General features: G+C 40.2%; 1 protein-coding gene and 1 long non-coding RNA gene across 4 annotated transcripts in view; both read right to left on the reverse strand.

Moving 5' to 3' along the window:
• Positions 1-5,753: 5,753 nt before the first annotated feature.
• Positions 5,754-9,119, reverse strand: LOC118006592. Its single transcript, XR_004678128.1, has 3 exons — positions 9,084-9,119; positions 8,799-8,880; positions 5,754-6,744 (listed from the first exon to the last, which is right to left on the reverse strand). It is a non-coding gene; the product is annotated as an uncharacterized LOC118006592 (long non-coding RNA).
• A 3,757-nt stretch (positions 9,120-12,876) lies between these two features.
• LOC118006591 (ankyrin repeat domain-containing protein 26-like) overlaps positions 12,877-15,319 on the reverse strand; it is a 22,749-nt gene continuing 20,306 nt past the window's right edge. Inside the window, exons 4-5 of one of the 3 annotated variants that reach the window (XR_004678127.1) lie at positions 14,611-14,828; positions 12,877-13,168 (exon numbers count right to left, since the gene is read on the reverse strand). Coding sequence is in view for 2 of the 3 variants with exons in the window: in XM_034999305.1 (XP_034855196.1) it covers positions 14,772-14,828 (57 nt within the window). In the remaining variant the exon portion in view is untranslated. Of the gene's footprint in view, positions 13,169-13,742; positions 14,829-15,319 lie in introns of those variants that run through there. The other 2 variants (XM_034999306.1, XM_034999305.1) reach the window with 2 other exon arrangements.

Below are 15,319 nucleotides of genomic sequence, written 5' to 3' on the forward strand. Positions count from 1 at the left end.
GTGATGGCATTTAAGGTGGTGGCTTGGGCCATTTTGGGGAGTTACTCAATTTTCCTGGGTATCTGCCACGTATACAAGAGGCATACAAGCTATTAAATTTCTGTTTGTTCCTCCCCTATTAGTCTGTCTTTTATCATGGGGTTGGTCTCATCCCAGAACCTACACGGGTAAAGGAAAAATTATTTCCCCCATCTCCTAACTGGTTTCCCTGTTTCTGCCCTTATCTCCATTATAATTTATTATCAAAACAGCAGCCAGAGTAATCCTATTGATAGATTAATCATATCAAATCATTCCTCTGCACCAATCCCCCTTCACGGCTTCCCATTTTGATAGTGTGATTTATACTAAGAAATCTGTATTTTGGTCTTCATCCACAGTTCCTGCCTCAAAGCTCCCAAGATCCTTGGAATTTCCTAAGTGACTTGAGCAATGGGATCATCTTTTGTTATATTTGGTATTTTGTCCTCAGTTCCTGAAATAGTCTCCGTGTGGAAAAAAGGTGAACTGTGGGTCTTTTGTAATTCATAACAAACTCCTTTGAACCACATCTGAGTTGATGTTAATGGGGGCATTTTGGGAAAGCCCCTAAGGATGGAGGCTGGTTGCCAGGGAAACCAACCACAATTAGAGGGTGGGACCTGTCAGTCCCACTGCCACATCCACTTCTGGAGGGGCAGGAGGTAGACTCAATCACCAAAAGCCAATGATTTCATCAATTCGGCCTATGTAATGAAGCCTCCATAAAAAAATTCTGAACTACAAGTTTCAGCGTGCTTCTGGGTGGGTGAAGCAGAACACTTCCAGGCGCCAGGAGGGTGGCACACTCCAAATTCCATGGGGACAGAAGCTTCTGTGCTCCAGATCCTTCAAGACCTCACTCTCAGAATCCCTTTATCTGGCCATTCATTTGTATCCTTCAATATTCTTTGTAATAAACCAGTCACCCCGTAGGTAAATTGGTTTTCTGAGTTCTATGAGTGGCTCTAGCAAATTAATTGAACCCACAGCAGGGGTTACAGGAATCTCTAACTTCAGGCTGAACAGTGAGAAGCACAGGTAACAACCTGGATTTGCGATTGGCATCTGAAGGAGGAGGGGGCAGTCTTGTGGGACTGGGCCCTTCACCTGTGTGATCTGACGCTGTCTCTGGGTAGCAGAGAATTGAGTTAAACTGTAGGACACCTAGTCAGGGCCACTGTCTGGCACTGTCCCCTTACCTCTGACCTCTCTGCTACTCTCCCCTTCTCCCTCTGCTCCAGCCACACAAGGCTCCTTGCTGAGCCTGAGACATCCAATCCCACCCCTTCCTGCTTCCTGTTCTTTCACGGGAACACTTTGTTCCCTGATAGATCAGAATGGTTCCTCCATCAAGCCTGTAGGTCTTCACCCCAACATCATCTCTGAGAAGCTTTCCTTCGACCACAGTGTCTAAAATTACAGTCCACTTCCCTGCTCCACACACCAGTTCCTCTGCTCCCTCCCTGCTGTTCCTTCCTTAGCACACACCACTAACTTCTTTATTACATAGTTTGCTTGCTTATCATTGGTTTCCTGACTAGAATGTAAACTTGACAAAGGCGGGCCTTCAGTCGGTTTGTAGATTGCTGCTTGCCCAGTGCCAAACTCTGCCCTAAACCCAGGACTGCATCCCTATTCCAGCCTCTCCCATTCCTCCCAGAGCACCAACACAGCCCCCCTAGCCCGGGGCCGGGGAGGGGGGGGGATTAACATTGGCATCAGTGGTTCCTTTGTTCAGGCACCATGTATTAACTGAGCACCTGGCACTGTCATTTTGCCCACTGAGCGCAGCCAGTGTGTTTTGCTGGTGAGCTCCACACCAGGCAATGCCAAGGAATCCAAGGCAGGAAGTCATTCCTAGCAGTAAACAAGCAGAACAGGTTAGACACTGTGCCCATGGTGTTATTATGGGCCATTGCCAATATGTGCTTTCCACAACCCCCAATAAACCAGGGCCTGTGTCTCCCTGATCTATTTTCACAAATGCACCCACTTACGCTGAGCTGGCAGCATTGTCTCACTGGGTCAGTCTCCACCATGGGGCAAGTACCGTGCTGGTCCTTTCTTCTCACTCCGGAGCCTCAGTGTGCCGGGCTTGCCTCTCCAAGCCGGCCTACCAGGCACCATGAAGCCCTTGACTTAGGGAACTCTAAGTGCTTGCACAGTAGCTAACCTAGTGCTGGCCACTTACTGATCTTAAAGGGTTTTTGGAAGGAAAAACACATTTTTCCAGGCTCATCAGCTCTATGTTATCCGAACAGACACAATATGGGCAGAGGGGGGCAAAGGATGATGAAAGGGAGGAAATGTGAAGAAAGGATCAAGGGATAACAACGACGTTGGCAAACACCTACAGGGTACTCTGTGTATATGTGTACGGCGCTCGTCTACACACAGTACGCACATGCACCCCTTTCGTGTTCACTCTCAGCTACACCGACCACCACCGACACGGCGGTTTCCCCACGAGGTAACTGCGACAGAAGTTTTTAAAGAACTCGCCCAACTCAGGGGCCCTGTAGAGGGTCGCAGGATTTGAACCCAGGCACTCTGGCTCCAGAGTCCATGTTCTCAGTTTACGTGAATACACTTAAGAAATCAATTTCCCGCGCCTGGAGCGCGGGCGGGAGGCGCGGGAAAGGGGCGCGTGGCCCGAAGGAAGGGGAGGTGGCGCTGCGCGGGCCGAGGGGGCTGGTGCGGGTCACCTGGGGCTGAACCGGAATTGTTGCAGAGTCGACACGAGGTTCTCGAGGATCTTCCGGCATTCCTCGGTCTTGGACGTGTCCTCCTCGCTCTCCATCGGAGCCAGGGGCTGGCCGCTGCGGCCGGGCGCCTCCCGCACAGCTGCGGGCTTGGGGCAGTTGGGAGTCCAGAACCCGGCGTCCGTTGCCATGGCGACCCCCTTCTGTAACGGAACTCAGAGTAGTGTGTGTGCGTGGGCGCGCGTGCGTGTGCGCATGTGCACAGCTGCTCACGAGATAATCGACAAGTGAATGTGTAACATACCAGGTGATGTGTGCTGTAAAGAGTAAAGCAAGCTAGAGGAATGGAGAACGAGGCAAGCTTCCGCTGTTTCTGCTAGTGTGGCCAGGGAAGGCTTCTCCAGAAAAGTGATTTGCGACAGCTGAGGATTAAGTCAAACGGAATACATACAGATGATTTGAGGAATGTTTTCCCATTAACAAATGATTCAATTAAAATTATATGAACAGATAAAATTTAGAGCAAATATTTATTAAGGCTTCCTGCGAGCCCAGACCTGGGGAAAAACAGCAAAATATCCTGGGAGGTCATTTTACACAGCGTAAGAATGGTTGTTCTAAACACCAGGGTAAGTTAGCCTGGAAGTACCTCTGCTCTGTGTTTGGCTGGTTTGCTGCGTGGTCCTGGGTGGGCTCCCCGTGGGGAGCAGCACTAATCAAAGCACACAATGTCACCAAATAAATGCACCCCTGACTCATTAAAAAAAAAAAAAAAGAATATTTGCAAATCATATAGCTGATCAGGTCTGGTATTCAGAATATATAAAGAACTCTGACAACTTAAAAATTAAAAGACAAATAACCCAATTTAAAAATGGAAAAAGATTTTGAATAGACATTTCTCCGAAGATATACAGATGGCCAATAAGCACAGAGAAAGGTCAACACCATTAGTCATTAGGGGAATGCAAATTAAAAGCATAATGAGATACTGCTTCACACACACTGGGAGAGCTGTATCCAAAAAGACAAACAATAGCAAACGTTGGCGAAGATGTGGAGAAATGCACGTTGCTGGTGGGGATGAAGAATGGTACAATCTGGTAGTTCCTCAAATAATTGAACCTAAATTGACCATCTGATTCAGCAATTCCACTCCTCGGTATCTTCCCGAAAGAACTGGAAACATGTGAACACAAAAAAACTTAGGCAAAAATGTTTGTAGCAGCATTATTCATTATAGCCAAAAAGTGAAAAAACAAAAAAAACCACAACAACCCATCAACTGATGAATGGATAAACCAAATGTGGTTGGTATATCTGCACAATGGAATATTCCATCATGAAAAGGAATGAAGCATTGATACACACTGCAGTGTGGATGAACCCTGCATGCATTATGCTCAGCAAAAGAAGCTAGACACAAAAAGCCACATATTATATGATTCCACTTACATGAAATATTCAGAATCGTCTAAAGGCATAGAGAATAGGTTAATGGTTGCCAGGAGTTGCAGGGAGACAAGGATGAGTATGAAGGTTCTTTTGGGGTGATGAAAATATTCTGGAATTAGATAGTGGTGATGGTTGCACAACTTTGTGAATATACTCAAACTACTGAACGGTACACTGTAAAAGGGTGAATTGAGTATTACGGTGTGCACATTATATCTCAATTAACAGCAACATAAGAGCATGAACACTTATTTCCCAAAGTTCTCAGAAAAGCTCTGGATGGCCTGAACTGTGACACATGAACCCAGACCAGTGTCCCAGGTGATGACTTGCATCTAGTGTGAGGCCTGTGGCTTCTGAGTGACTTAGGTTCCTCAGCCGCCATCCCACGCCCAGCACCCCACACCCTCAGCTGGGATCAGCCCTCTGACCTCTGACCTTATGACTGCTACCCAAAGAGAAAGAGGTGTAGAGGATGTCTGGCAAACACAATTTCTGTTCTTGTGCTTCTCTTCTGACATCCCACATCTTGGGCATGTCTGTGTACCTGCTCTTATGCTACTATAATGTTTTATAATTGTCTTTTTGCTGTCTCCGCTACCAAATCACAAGCTCTTTGAAAGCAAAAGCTTCTGAGTATCCCCAACAGCTATGACAGTCTACCTATGGGAAGTAATCAGTAAATAGTTATAGGATAAATAACTGATGTGAAACTCGGAAACATCTCCTATTCTGGCTGATGGCCAAATTTCTCAGTATCAGCAGTTCATTGTTTGGATGAAGTCATGCCTTCTGATACAGCCTCCTAAGCACTGAATCACTCGGCTTTGTGTGAGTTTGTTTATCACCTCCTCTCTGACCCAGGGAACAGAGCTAGCCCGAGCTTCCCAGAAATAGAAAAAACTTGAAGAGGGGCTTGTCTACCTGACCTTTTAGTTTGGAGTCAGCTCACATGACAAAATCATGGCATAGTGGTTTTTTTGGTGTTTAAAATACGAGCTTCCAATTATTTAAGAAATACCAAAGCTTTATCTGACCTGTTGTATCAGAAGCACACACATACAAGGGCATCCTCAGAAATAATTGGCTCCCATTTCTGGAATGAGAAAGAAATATTTTAACATAAGGGGAAATAAAGGCTTAATTTAAAAGTTATTTTTTTTAAAGATTTTATTAATTGATTTTTCGGAGAGAGAGAGCGAGCACAAGCAGGGGAAACTACAAGCAGAGGGAGAAGCAGGCTCCCCGCTGAGCAGGGAGCCTGATGTGGGACTCCAGCCCAGGACCCTGGGATCATGATCTGAGCCGAAGGCAGAAGCTTAACTGACTGAGCCACCCAGACGTCCCTAAAAGTTATTTGAGATGGTAAATAAATATGGACAAAGGGGAAATGATAGAAATCATTTATGTTTGTTTGAATCCCAGGGTCCTCTGGTAGGAGCTGTATTTTTTTTTTCTTAAGATTTTATGTATTTATTTGAGAGAGAGAGACACAGCGAGAGAGGGAACACAAGCTGGGGGAGTGGGAGAGGGAGAAGCAGGCTTCCCGCAGAGCAGGGAGCCCGATGCGGGACTCGATCCCAGGACCCCGGGACCATGACCTGAGCCGAAGGCAGTCGCTTAACCAACTGAGCCACCCAGGCGCCCGAAAACAACTTATTTTAAAGAACGTAGATAAAAAGTCCTTCTTCCAGAGGGGGCCCACTTGGTTTACAAGTCGAGTCCCTTCTCAGTATTTCCTGCAGCCCCAGAAATCCAGTAACCCACTGCTTCCCAGAATACAAAGCTCAAAAGTTCTAGGGGGCAGGAGAGAGAAGAGTAAAAGGACACTGAAGGGCCATTTTCACTCGCTCATAAAGAATCTGAAGGAAAAGAAAGCTACTCCAAGTGGTACCAGAATGGTGTGATCTTGCTCCAACTTTGTCTCAGCGGGCCAGGCAACATATTTTATTCAGAATCTAATTATCCTTCACTTTCTCATTTTTTTTCTCTTCCCGATCAATTACTAATAAACATTTATTGAGACATTCCCATATGCGAGGCAGTGTATAACGTACTCTGGCAAAGACAATATTGAATAAATCATGACAAGGAGATGTCTGTTCTGTTTCAGAAAGTATGTTTACTGTGACTCCTTCTGAATTGTTCTTAACCCACTAATGTCAAAATGACCGTGGGTCATTTAATGAACCTCTTCTCTGTGACCTTTTAATGTGATACCAAAACCCTATGTGGGCAAGAGTGGACCTTTCTGAACACATTTCTGTGCAAAATTGTTATTCCTCAGATCTTGTCTATATCATGTTATATAACAAAGGATTGGCTGCAAATGTATCCATGACACAAACCTTCTTGATTTTACCCAGAAAGACAGTACACTGCAATTACTAAGGTTTCTCTTTGGTGATTAATCAGAGAACTTTGAACCTGCCTTCCACAAAGCATAGAGGGAAGGGATACTTCCAGGCCATCGTAGAGTAGAATGTTTCCCCTCTTGCTGCAAGAATGGATTGCATGTTCCCAGAAATACTTTAATGGACTCCAACTCTCCCAAATTGTTTAGTACCTATATGATAACACAAAAGAATTTCAATATTGCTTCAATAATAAATGCTTCAAAGGAAATCTTGTAACATGAAGATCACAAGAAAAAAAATCCACAGACCCTTTAATGAACCTGATGTGAAATGAGCCCACCATGAACACAGTGGCTCTGAGTCATGCCTCAAGCCTGTCCTGCTTCAGCAGGCTCTCAAAATCCAACAAGTCATCTGGTGACTCAGACCAGAAAACAAAATGCTCTGTCCAACTTGTGTTTCTGAAGCATTTACTGGGTGGAGCCCTTTACGATCCAGCTGAATCCTTTTTTTGCAAGACATGCAACAAAGAATTCAATGAACAAAGCAAAACAAGTCTGTAGCATTCCAGAAGGATTCCCTAATCTAAATATAAAATATGCAAGTTACAACTAATCTGGCAGATCACACATGAACATAGGGAGGGTTGTGATGGACCGAGACAATGAAAAGGCTAAAGCTGGCAAATTGAATTGAATTTGGTGCAGTTCATCGATTATTTACACTCGAGGACATCAGGACATAGAAACATTTTAAAATTGTGACAGTTTGGATTAATGGGATCAGTTCAGTGGACAATCTGCTTAAATAAACTTCATGTACTATTAAGGTTCTTACTAAAATTATAGCCTAGGGGCTGTATTCTGACATCTTAAAGAATATGAACTCAAAGCATTTTTATAATTATGCCCCTAACTTTTATTCACTTTTCCACTATTAGATATGATCCCACAGGCAAACACAGATGGGCGGTCTGAAAACTCAGGGATAAAAGGAATTGTGAATCACGAGACAATGGCTCTACATTTGAATTTCTATAGGACTTATTTTTTTTCCAGTTTTATTAACATACAGATAAACCACATAATGACTTGACATACATACACGGAGAATGACTTAGGTTTTGTTTGTTTGCTTCCTTTGAATTTCCACAGCCCTTAATTTCTTAGCTTTGGAAGTTTTTGTATTTATAGCAAATACTTCTTGAATGGCAAGTATTAATTTGAGAGTAAGAGAGGCTGCAAGAAAATAAAGACCACCAAAAGTAGTTCACTTCTTTTGTTACTTCAAATACTTTATGGGTTTTTCATCATATACTGGGGTTTGCTAACTGCACTGTTTTAAAACAATTCTACACCTTCCCCATTTTTATTTTGAAAATTAAAAAACTATAGGAAAGTTGAAAGAACAGTACAATGAACACATACTCTTTACCCAATTTCACCACTTTTTAATATTTTGTCACATCTGCTTTATCTATGTATATATCTATGCACATGTATATATACACAAATATGTATCTGGAATATTCTGACTTGTTTTATTGATTAAATTCTTTGTTCTTTGTTTAGCAAAAAAAAAAAAGAATTCAGCTGGCTATTCATACACATGCACATATGGAGGAAAAGAGAGGGAGAATCATCTGAGAACAAAGAACATTTTTTACATAACCGATCAGAATAGAATGACCACATTTAAGAACATTAACATTAATTGTATTATACCATTTAATATATAGTCTATATTTGAATTTCCTCAGTTGTTCCAAAAAATGTCTTATAGTTGGGTTTTTGTTCTTTTTTTTTTTTCCCCCTAATCTGGGTTTCAAGCAAGGTTTGTACACTCCATTTGGTTATTCTTTAGTTCTTACTTAAAACAATTTCCCTGCGTTAAAAAAATATTCTACACTAATGACTTTTTCCCTAAGAATCTTGACCAATGTCTCCCATTCTGGATTTCTCCATTTGTTTCTTCATTATTGGATTTAGGCTAATCAGGTTTGGCAAATATACTTATGTTGCTGTCAAAGCAACATTTAAAGTCAAATTCTGAATTTTCTTTGTTTGATATTATGGCTTCTTCCAAATTCTGGTGTATCAAGACTTTAAACCAGTTTGATTTAAAAAATTATTTTATATTATAAATAGCTTGGTCCTACTAGCAAATACAACATGTTTCTTTAGCATGTTTGTTTTTGTAAGGACAGGGGATGTGTTTTGTAGACTTTTATTTTAAACCTTCCTAATACCAAGCAAATGCTTACCATATATAGTTTTTTACCCTGGCTCATCCAGTGATCACTTACGGCCATGTTCGTACAGCTTATCATCTGTACCTCAGTGAGTCTACAAAGTTGTTAAGAGGGATATAATAAATAATATATAAATAACAATATATAATATATAAATATATATAATATGTTATATATAAATATATAAATATATATATAAATATATATAATATATAAATAACAAAAATAAAAATAAATAAATAACAAGTAAAGAACTATAGATAAAGGTATGGGATGCCTGGGTGGCTCAGCGTCTACCTTCGGCTCAGGTCATGATCCCAGGGTCCTGGGATCAAGTCCTGCACTGGGCTCCTTGCTCAGCAGGAGCCTGATTCTCCCTCTGCCTGCTACTCCCCCTGCTTGTGTTCTCTCTCTCTCTGGAAAATAAAAATTAAAAAAAAAGAACTATAGATAAAGGCACATGTTACCTTATGACATTCTGAACTTAACCACTTTTTCTAGATTACTAAAATTGCCAGGTACACGTTTTGGAGTTATCGATCTTTGCAATTAAACCTATAAAATAAACACAATTCCTTATGATTTCTCCCTAATTTTCTAGAGTTATCAATGTAGAAGGGCTGCAACTGGGAAGGTTAAATCTTCCAATAATTAATGAATTGGTCTAAACATCAACAGAACTGGATTCTTACCTTCGTCGCTATGGTCATTACCATTCTTGAGTCACATTCACTGAATTACCACAAGGTGTAGTGTTCATCTGGATCATCAGGGTTCGATTGGGATCTTAAACACAACCGAGGTTGGGATCTCACCATTTGCACCTTAACATCGGCTAGTCACTTACAGAAACAGAAACAATCCTAGGATCATGAGACTGAAAAGAAATTTCAAAAGGACATCGTGGTATTTCTTATCATCAGGTGGGCCCCGACTCTCCTTCCTGGCAGCTGCAAATCTACCCTATTTGTAATAACCTTTTGCACCATGGCCTTCTGGGTAAAGTACTCCCCATGGTCAAGATCTTTCATATTTAACTTAAATTGTTTTCTATGGGTAGCTTAGACATGAGAGCTGTCCTCCAGTTGAAAGCTTTTCTCCAGTTTCGGCTCCAGTGATATTCTGTAGGCAGAAGAAGCACCTCTCTTTTGCTTTTCCTCATGGGTCTTGTTTCCTAAACCTTTAATCATTTTTATAGTTTTCCTTTAAACTCTCTCCAAGTTCTTTGTCTCCTTTTAGATACCAAGCCCAGAATTAAATATAGTATTTGAAAGGATAGGATTAGTACCAAACTTAGAGGACAATTGCTACGTGGTCCCTACATGCTGCGCTCTAAGATTTGTTAATGGCTTTCAAAAACTCTCAGATTTTCCAACAATAGCAACAGCAACAAGGCTTCCAAGGGGCAGTCTTGAATATTATATTATCATGTTTTAGCACTCTTTTTCACCATGGTCCACTTTAGTGGGACAAAAGACCTGTTACTGGGAAAAGCTCCTCCAAACTGCAGACACAGATCCTAGAAAGAAGTGTCAGGAGAACTCATAATTTGAGCCATAATGCGTTCATGTCATAAGGTCTAGTTATTGCAACATGACAGGCCCAAAGTGCTGATGCATTCACATCACCGCTCACTCTAGGGTTAACCCAACCACCCACGAGAGCAGCATTGCACTCATTCTGAAGAAGCCACATTGGAGCATTTTATGCTTAAAAGGAAGGTGATAGAAATTAAAAATCAGAAGGATGTCAAAACCCTGTTGACCCTGGCCTGACAAAAAAGTAATTTACTGGAAAACTGTGGAAAACCCAAGCATCTGTGAGTGTATGTTTACAGTGGGAGCATTGACATCATTGCTTCAGACTTCTGAGCAGGCAAAATTCCTGGTGGATTGCCTAGGACTTTCCTTGGTAGACCCTAACAAGATGTCCATTTTTCTTTCTAGTAGTATTAGCCAAGCTCCATTTATTGAATGTTTACTCTGTGTCAGGCAGTCTATTGAGCCCTTCTACATATCTTCTCTTTTGAATCATATCACCCCTGTGAGGGATGTATTATTATTATTATACCCTATTTATAGATGAGTCAGTTGAGGCCCAAAGGCACATGGTTAACAAATGTCATAGTGGGGATTCCTACCCAAGTATTTCTCACCCATAATAACTACTGTTACATGCCTTGTGAATTTTAAATATCAGCCCTCCAATAGTGTACTAAAAGTAGAACTCATTCAAAAAAAAATAAAAAGGGTAGAACTCATTCTTCTTCTAAAATGAAGTTCTCTGGGGGCACCTGGGTGCCTCAGTCGGTTAAGCGACTGACTCTTGGTTTCTGCTCAGGTCGTGATCTCAGGGTCATGAGATCAAGCCCTGGGTCAGGCTTTGTGGTCAGCGGGGAGTCTCCCTCTGCCCCTCCTCCCGTACTCTCTCTCTCCCCTTCACTAAAAAAATAAATAAAATAAATCTTAAAAAAAAAAAATCTGAAGATGTACAATGTTCATGTGCAAAATCAGAAGAAAAGACCACCATTTTTAGATGAGTTCCTGGCGCCAGGAGAACCTTTTAAAAACCACTGCTCTACAGCAGTCAGAATGATATAGAATGCTCTATAATGACATGGCATGGGAGAGACACCAACTGACCACATGCCTCCTCCCCTTTTATTGGTAAAAGCAAACATACAGTAAAGGTAATAGATTAATCACTTTTATAAAGCCAGTATGAAGCTTAAAAGACAAAAGTAGTAATATCAGCGTTATCTATAGGAATTAGTTAAGGGATACACAAAATAAAAAGATGTAAAAAGACATCAAATAAATAAAACAAGGTGGGGTGTAAAAATGTAGTGTTTTAAAAATGTGTTTGAACTTAAGTAACCATCAACTTAAAATAGACTGCCATATACATAGGATGTTATATATAAACTTCATAGTGATCACAAACCAAAAATCTAAAGGCATCCAAGCATAACACTAAAGAAAGTCCTCAAATTAGAAGGGAAGAGAGCAACACAATGAAGATGCCGAATGAAAGAACAAGATTGAGGCCTCATTTACCACAAGCCTATGCTACTTTTGTCTACATTAATAAGACCATGAATATACCATCAAAACCACAAACCTATGTGCATTCATTGAAATGGATATTTTAATAACAATGATACACAAAGGAAACTAGCTGCTATTTAAAGACTCCCTATCATTCCCATCTTAGTCATCAATCATTCAAGTGAAGGCAAGGAAGATATATGTGAACTTCTTTTTAAAAATTCAAATTGTGGGGCATCTGGGTGGCTCAGTCACAGTTAAGTGTCTGATCTTGATTTTGACTCAGGTCACGATCTCAGGGTTGTGAGACTGAGCCCTACATTGGGCTCCACACTGAGCATGGATCCTGCTTACCCTCTGCTCCTCACCCCCTGCTTGCACTCCCTCTCTGAAAGAAAAAAAAAAATCAAATATTTGCTTGATTTAGCTATTTAGAAAATTGCTCTACAACTGCTCAAGACATTTTGTAAAACATGAAATAGAAGTGTTATAAGTAAAAAAAAAAATGCTATAAGTAAGAAAGCAATTAAAAATGTACTCTCATGTAAGAAAATAGGTCATGAGACTGGGCCCTACGTAGGGTTCCACGCTCAGTGGGGAGTCTGCTTCAAAGTCTCATGCTCTCTCTCCCTCTTGTGCACTCTCTCTCTCTAAAATAATAAAATCTTTAGGGGCGCCTGGGTGGCTCAGTTGTTAAGCGGCTGCCTTTGGCTCAGGTCGTGATTCCAGGGTCCTGGGATCAAGCCCCGCATCGGGCTCCCTGCTTGGAGGGAAGCCTGCTTCTCCCTCTCCCATTGCCCCTGCTTGTGTTCCCTCTCTCACTGTGTCTCTGTCAAATAAATAAATAAAATCTTCAAAAAAATATATAAATAAATAAAATCTTTAAAAAATAGTAAAATATGTCAGTTTAGTTATATTTACTAAATAAAGTTAATAATAAGTATCTCTTGAAAGTAAGAGCTCCAGGAACTAAAAAAAAATCATAAAATTTCTGTCTCTTTTCTTTATTAGCACATATAATTATGACTTTTACTTAGTGTGTGTTAAACAACTCAGAATTTCACCAAATTAAAAAATTATATCAGAAATCTGAAACCCAAGGAAAAAAAGGTCAAGAAAGTCTCGATGCCATTCTTTGTAGGCCATGAGCTTGAGGTAGGAATCACTAAGTTTTCTCTTGGAGCAACATATCTATTCAACAGTGAACTATTATTCATATTTCTAACAGAAGGCAATTCTAGGACAGGGCTCATAGCAATAGTATTAATCAAAGGCTTTTTTTGCTGTGTCTCCACCAGAAGTTTGGTACTGGTCTCTGCCAGCTTCTCATTAGTCCTGTTAAGATTACAAAACACAATGCTTAGTATTTCATTTCTCCCCAAATCATTCCTAAATGACTTGCATTTTTTAAAAATTTCCATAATAGTAAACAGAATGTGCCATTAAACGGTGTTTTAACACTGAAAATGTGACAGAGCAGACCTACAATATATAATGATAGGTTTAAAATTCTTCTAAAGAAGGACATATATTTCTAGAGATTCCTAACTAACAAGTAATTCAAATTAAGGAGGGACAGAAATGGCTATTAGTGATGCACATGGCTTAACAGGTAATACCTGCTGCCTTCTGGAATGGCTGGACTTACAAGATTCTTGAGGATGCCATTACACATACTTATATTTAGTAAACCAGGATGCCATTACATATACTTCTATTTAGTAAACCAGTTTAGAGATATAAAAATATAAAACCATCCCGGGGGGCTGGGTGCTCAGTCAGTTAACCATCTGCCTTCGGCTCAGGTCATGACCCCAGAGTCCTGGAATCGAGCCCCTGCTTTTCCCTCAACCTCTGCCTGCCGCTCCCCCTGCTTGAGCTCACTCGCTCACTCTCTGTCAAATAAATACATAAAATCTTTAAAATAAAAATAAAAATAAACCATCCCTCAAAGACATTTTCAAGCATTGGCTTTCACCACTCTTGCACATTTCACTCATTACCTCAGAGAAATTGAGCATTTGGCACTGAGGAATAATTTAGACCAACAATTGCTTGATGGCAGAGTTGTGATCAGAAAGAAATAAAACAGCTCCAGAGCCAGTTAGGTTATAACACAGCTACCAGGGTACTGGAGGTGGAATCTACCCTTTCTGTCTTTCACCCAGCCCCTCCTCATGTCCACCATGGTGCTATTTTTAGCCACTTTGGGAATTGTACTGCCTTTCGGCCCTAGGGGAATCTTTTTATATTTCACATGTATACTTTTATGTAAGGTAGAAAAACTACAAAGAACAGTTTGTTTCAAAGCACCCTCTATTTGGTAATAACAACAAAAACCACAATCGCAAAAGTAAATTTACCAAGCTGCCAGGATGTGCAGTTTGGGTTAAAGACGTAGTGTTCCAAAAATAAACTCACTAATATTAATAAACTCATTTCTATATAGGGCAATTCTGACAAACAATTTTATAATAACATGCTGTCTAAATTATAAAGCTTCTAACCATTAGCTTAAAGACTAGGAGATCAGATTAACTGAAAATATTAAGGGGAAAAAAATAAAATCACGTAAAACCAAAAGAAGGAGGAGAGATGCAAACTGTCTTGGACTACATTTCAAAGGTAAGTTCTTTTACAAACATCATTTTCCAAAATTAAACTATCTAGTTGACTTTCACTTACTACTCATCTCATGAACCTGGCTCCATAAAAATTACGCTTTAGAGGCAAGTTAACAAGCTAAATCTATTTTCTATGATTCTGTTTTAACTTACTTGTTCAGTTCATTTGTCAATGACGTTCGAACTTTTAATTCTGCTAGGTAGAGTTGCTTGTATTTTTCCAATTCTGTTTTATTAAAATCTTCTTGAGAACTTTTCATTCTGGATAATTCAAATTCCAGTTCTTTAATTCTGAGTTCCATTTGATTTCTTATTTAAACATTATTAGTTTCTCTTAACTGTCCTAAGCGTTCTTGAGATGCTACTTGTGTCTAAAGCAAATTAAAAGCATACTTTTAAAATAAGTTATCATCTGGGTAATAATACTATATTTCTTTCCTTTAGTTTTGAGTCAATAATTCAGAGAGCAATTGTAAATGTGAAAAAAAAGCTGAAGCGTAAAATATTTATCATCAATGTCAACTGAATTAAATCTGAATGATAAAGTTCAATCATTCTTATATTACAACTCATGCAATCTTATAATTCAGAGAATAATAGAATCATGTACAACTTTCAAAAAGTGAACAATAGAAATTAAGAATAATCCAAGTACAGAGGTGCCAGGCTGGCTTAGTCGGTTGAGCGCCCGACTCTGGGTTTCTGCTCAATCGTGATCTCAGGGTCCTGAGATAAAGCCCTGTGTCATACTCAGCATGGAGTCTGCCTGGAATTCTCTCTCTCCCTCTGTGCATTCCCTCACCCACGCTTTCTAAATAAATAAATAAATAAATAAATAAATAAATAAATAAATAAATAAATA

This window comes from Mirounga leonina, unplaced genomic scaffold, assembly GCF_011800145.1.
Source record: "Mirounga leonina isolate KUSES-001 unplaced genomic scaffold, KU_Mleo_1.0 Mir_97860, whole genome shotgun sequence".
NCBI lineage: Eukaryota > Metazoa > Chordata > Mammalia > Carnivora > Phocidae > Mirounga > Mirounga leonina.